Below are 5,814 nucleotides of genomic sequence, written 5' to 3' on the forward strand. Positions count from 1 at the left end.
TTTTTTCCTACCCCCCAAATTATATTATGCTACTGAAGTTCATGCTGTGCCTGAAGCTCTTATAGCCTCAGAGCAGTGAGAATTTGCAAATGCATTAATCTTGTACTTTTTTGACTAATTTTTATGAGTATGAAATCACCTGTCATTTTAGAAGGTCATCTTCAGTATTAAAAGATGTCTGTATGCATGCCTGTTCGGATATTTAAATATGAGAAACCAAAAAAGTCTTAAATAGGTTAGTTTCAGAAATATTAATCACATGTTCATTGATTAAACTGCAAAATAAAATGCAGATTGGGTTACATACCCAAGTATATGCCTAACTTGGAGTTGATTTTATTATTCAATTCACCTTGAAAAGGGTAGTATACCCAGGTAGTATATTCTTATGTGTTTACTGGATAAGTGCAGCTTTCCATTCATAAAATTATTTTGACTTGATTTGATTTGAATTATTATTCCGTTCATAAAATATATTTGCATAAAATTAATTTAACACGAGACCAGCCCCAGTTTGTTATGCTTTGTTTACATTGTAAGAAGTAGATTGTCTACATACAGATAAGGGCATGAAGTACTTAATGTATAACATTTCTGGTAGCTCCACTGTATACTTTGTAACATTCTGACTAATTGAACCTCATTGTACTTCCTTTTACTGTGTCAGAGAAGCCTTGAAAGTGAGAGGAGCAAATCTGTTTCACAACTGTTATCCCTCTACTTTTAAGGTTTCTAATAGCAATCTGGACAGGGATGATTAGAAGCTTTGAAGATGAAGGGCACTAGTCAGGTTTAGAGCTGCCAGTAGCATAGCATGTCATGAGAGTTGCTTACAACATTGTTGGTGCTATGTTATTAGCAGCTGTAAAAGTGACTAGAGCTCCTTACTTTCAAAGCATCTAATCATCCCTGTCCAGATTATTAGAACCCTTGAAAATGGCAGGGGAAACAGTGATGAAGCTGATGACTCCCTTATTTTCAAGAGCAGCCCCAAAATTGACTATTAAAAAGCCCTCCACAAGCAGGGGAGCTAATCGGTCAACTGCTAATAGCCCCGGTAGTATGGTGGTATACTATCAGCAAACTGATTTCTAAGAGCATAGCCTTTTTCAGTCCTGAGGTTATGTATCTGAAATGGTGGAACTGGCAATTAGGCAGTGAAGTTTCACTTTATTCCTATTGAAATGGTAACACACACACATTGTGCCATCTTGGATCAAGAAAAACTATTTTAAATAAATTGCAGATTGATAATAACAGAGTTAATACCATCTGGCTATGTCTCATATCACTTAAATTGGTAATGTTGACCCACTTCTTAGTTAACAACCAGTAATGCTACTAAATTTCTAGTCGTGGCAGTAGCTAATGTTTTGAATGGTCAAAGAACTGAAACCATTTGTGGGCAGCAGAAGGAGTCTTATGCTACACAGTAAATTTAGGGAAGAGTTTAGTCCTAGAACTGTAAATTTTACAAGTTTGGGTCTGTTTTAATTTTCTGATTATTGTGATTAAAATACTTGTATTTTAATCATACCTATGAAGTAGTTCTAACGTTAAGAAATTCAGTGCTGAGATCCAACCAAAAATCTACATATAGATCTACCTCTAGTGACTGTATAATCTATGATGGTTTTTAAACTACTACTACTTTAAACTACTAAGAATTTAGGAAGTAATCATGTATTCTCGGAATAGATTTGTACTTGGACTTAGTGTTTTCTGATGTTCTTCCTGGTTTAGATCTTTGTCTGAAGCCATGTCGGTGGAAAAAATTGCCGCTATCAAAGCGAAAATTATGGCGAAGAAAAGATCCACTATCAAGACAGATCTGGATGATGATATAACTGCCCTTAAGCAGAGAAGTTTCGTTGACGCAGAGGTAGATGTAACCAGAGATATTGTCAGCCGGGAGAGAGTGTGGAGAACAAGAACTACCATTTTGCAAAGCACAGGCAAGGTACTGTATTAATTATCAAACTGAGAGTTTGATGGGGGAAGGGGTAGAAGCTACGTATATACTCTTTGCATACCTTGTGTGTGGGGTGGGGAATACTGTTTCCAGTATTTTCACTAGTTACTGTCCACAGAAAGGACTTGCAAAAAGTGAAGACTCTTTAAAAATATTTTAAAGAGTTACTTCAGTTAATTTTCAAACTAGTTTCTGTGTCTAATTGCCCTGCTCTATTTCCTGAGCTCTTTAGCCCTTACTCTTTAGCATTTTTTTTTTTTGGTTTTTTCAAATGGCCTTTGGACTAAGCCGTCATATTCCCTCCCCCCTCTACAAAACAGAAACAACTTAACTGAATGTGTAAGGGTAACAACTTAGAACAGGCTTTAAATGATAAGGTGTAGGCTGTTGACACAACCATGAAAAGCTGATAAGAAAGCTTTTTTTTCCCCTTAACCTCCATTACTTTGAGCCGTGTCACTTGCTTAATTCCAAACCTGAAGTAGTTCAAAGAAATAATAAAATGGAAAAAAAATTAGTTATGGGGCTGCACTCATGTTTTCTGCCTAGACACTGCCCTATTGTTAGAGCTAGGCATAATCTCTTGTGTGTAATCAAGAGCAAACAGTTTTTGCCTCCTTTTAAACAATCTAAGTGAGGAAGATCATTTTGATTTCCAATATTAACAGAGCAGTAACAAGGAGAAATGCAATGTTTTTTATTTCTTTGCATCATTGAAATACATAAATTGTGTTGGGGATCAGAACCCAGGGGTCCCTCCTTTCAGGAGAGGGCCCTCATTGGGCTAACAGATCATCATCCTTTTTCCTTTCAGTGCAGTCTCCAACTTCCATAGGAGGAGGTGAAAAGTGTCTCCAGCTTGGCCTAGTTTCTAGTCTGGTGGTTAAGGTACTCTCTTGGGAGATGTGATTTTTTTTTATTTTTTTTATTCCATCTAGCCTGAGAGAGTCATTGAATTCAAGTCTCAGTCTTTCAGAGTTTATGCTCTAATTGCCAAACTGTTACACAAAAGCTGGGAAATTAAAATCATTATGTCCTCACCTACTGATTGTTTTTGAATGAAAGTGGCTGTGGGTGCTGTGCTTTAAGGTTCAACACCAATGTTATTGGTATGGACTGGGCATGCTTTTGAGTGTGTTTGTTTGGGTAGGTAGCCACAAGGTTATTTGATTTATATAAAATTCCTAACAATTTCAAGTATGAAAGACGGACAGACTCTGGGTATGGCAAGATATTAATGTCTCTGGTCATATTCAGTAGAATTGGAAGTGCCCAGTGGTTTGTCTACATTAAGGTGCATGTTGGCACCTTAAGTTAACCAGAAATTAAACCAGAAATCCTCTTTTGCCAACACAATTGCATTTTATATGTGGTTGGTGGCATATTATATTAGTTCTGATGGTAAAACTTCTGTAGTGTAGACCAAAACCTAAGCCATTGCTCTGGTGAAAACAAGCACCTAAAGAGTCTTAGTGCCTATGTGGTTAGGTGCAGTTTTTGTGGGTTGCTCACTTGAACATAGACACCTGAATTGTACCAGTTACATTTTAGGGTCCTAAGATTGCATTTACATTGCCTCCATGCTGTTCATATTCTGCTGGCAAAGAATAAGCCTAACATAATTGATTCCACACCATGTTCCTCAAAACTTAAACTGAGAAAGTGAAGAGGTTGTGGGGGCACTCCTTTTCCTCCTCCCACCATTGCTGAAGCATGCAAGAGATGCTGATCTAGAGAATGGTGCTAGTGATTTTGATGCTTTGGGTTTCAGTTGCATGAAGTGGGAGTGGGTTAGCAGGGTTTATTTTGTTTTTTGGCAGCAGTTTTTTGAGTGTTGCATGGAGGCACTGGTAGATGTGCCCAGAATCTTTATATGGATTTGTTAGATAGACAGTTGTTTTACCAGCAGCTTTAGCTGTAGGATACAGAAATGAGGAATTCATGAAGTTGGTTTCACCAGTTATTTTGGGAATAAAAATAACTTCATCTTGCCTTGGGGGCAGAGCAGGGAGAAAGAGCTAAATTTACTAGTGCTCTGAAAAGTGATTTCTGCAAAAGCATCCTTTATCCAGGCCTAAAGTTTGTGGATTAGATTGTATTTAGTGTGCCCAAATCATTTTGGCAAGCAATTTGTCAATGCTGCGTAGCTTCAGGTTTGACTAAGGGTATCCATGTAACAGCTGATTGTCTGGCCAACCTGAAATTCAGCTAACTTTATGAAAAATCTAATTAGTGGTGTGGGGCATGGTAGGGAAGGTTGTTTTAAATAGGCAGCTGATGCAACTTCAATCATAAGTTCCGATTTTTAAGGATTTTTTCTTTTCTTTGCATGAAAGAACAACACACAAGGGACTAGCTATAATATGCTGATTGCTGTCAGCATGTATAAACTAAAGAGGAAGAATTAGAGGTGGAAGCCACCATTTTTAAGTATAGTAAGACTAGTCAGTGTTGACAGGAAATGGTAAATAGTAAATAAAAAACAGGTCGTGTCAGAAAGTCGAAATTTTATATTCATTCCTTTTATCCAACATTAAATTGAGGCAGTGTAAATTTGAAGAATTTAGAGAGGCTGAGGGAACTGGGTTTGTTTAGTTTGGAGAAGACCAGATGGAAGGGATTTGATGGCAGCCTTCAACTACCTGAAGGGTGGTTTCAAAGAGGATGGACCCAGAGTATTCTCAGTGGCGGTAGATGACAGAACAAGGAGCAATGGTTTCAAGTTGCAGCAAGGGAAGTTTAGGTTGGATACTAGGAAGAACTTTTTCCCTAGCAGGGTGATGAAGCACTGAAACAGGCTACCCAGAGGGGTAGTGCAATCTCCATCCTTGGAGGATTTTAAGGCCTGGCTTGACAAAGCCCTGGCTGGGATAATCTAGTTAAGCATGGTCCTGCTTTGAACAGAGTTGGACTAGATGATGTCCTGAGGTCCCTTCCAACCCTACTTTATCTATGATTCTAAGATGATTTTTGTTAATGAAGTCAAGTAATCTTCGGGCTGGATCCAGTCACTTTGGAGACCAGATCTGGCCCATAAGTCCATTGGTTGAGCTCCACTGGTTTTAAATGGGGGGTGATCCTGCCTTAAGTAGAGGACTGGACTAGATGAACTTGTGAGGCTCCTTTCAGCCCCACTCTTCTATGACTGTCATCTTGCTAGCAGGGGTGTAGATCACTTATCTCAGTGATAACAAAACACTTCCCTTTACAAAGAAACTTTATAACGTATGCCCTTTAGAGACACTACAGTTGACCAGCTTAGGTAATACGAGGTATTGTCACTGTAGTAATGTTATCAATAACCAAATCTGTTCTGAAGGTTAGACTTGCCTTGTCAGACACTTGCGTGATTTAAATCAATTTGGGATGAAAGATTGGCTTGTTCTGATATTTCAGAGTGAGAGTGGTAGTTAGAAAAATAAAATTTATGTATATTTGTATGTATTTATATTTAAAAATATATTTCATACCCCTACCCCCCAATATGTATGCATGTGTATAAATTTCTTATTTTAACTTCCAATCTTGGGAGCAAATACTAGTGGGATAAGAACTTGCAGTGGCAAACAATCTAAAAATGATTTGCATCTCAAGCTGGATATGCACTTCAAAAAATGTTCGGACACTTAAATAAACAGCAGTATAAATTGTTTAAAAGCAAAATTTCCCTTTTTTTCTGGCATACACACTTGAGGCAAGAAGGCAAGACTCATTGATCAAAACAAGTATCTCACTGTTTTGGGAATAAAATAGAGCTCAACATGATAAAACTCTCATGTTTAAAATTTAATTATGCCTTAACTGATTGATTCATTTCCCTTTTGATTTGTTTTTATTTCCCT

General features: G+C 37.6%; 1 protein-coding gene across 1 annotated transcript in view; it reads left to right on the forward strand.

Annotated features, from left to right (window-relative positions):
- CDC73 (cell division cycle 73) overlaps positions 1-5,814 on the forward strand; it is a gene marked incomplete at its 5' end in the record, with an annotated part of 176,600 nt that overhangs the window by 11,755 nt on the left and 159,031 nt on the right. The window contains one exon of the mRNA XM_006020589.3: positions 1,744-1,960. Within this exon, the coding sequence (XP_006020651.2) occupies positions 1,744-1,960 (217 nt within the window). The remainder of the gene's footprint in view (positions 1-1,743; positions 1,961-5,814) is intronic.

The sequence above is a fragment of the Alligator sinensis genome, unplaced genomic scaffold (genome assembly GCF_000455745.1).
Source record: "Alligator sinensis unplaced genomic scaffold, ASM45574v1 scaffold56_1, whole genome shotgun sequence".
Lineage (NCBI taxonomy): Eukaryota > Metazoa > Chordata > Crocodylia > Alligatoridae > Alligator > Alligator sinensis.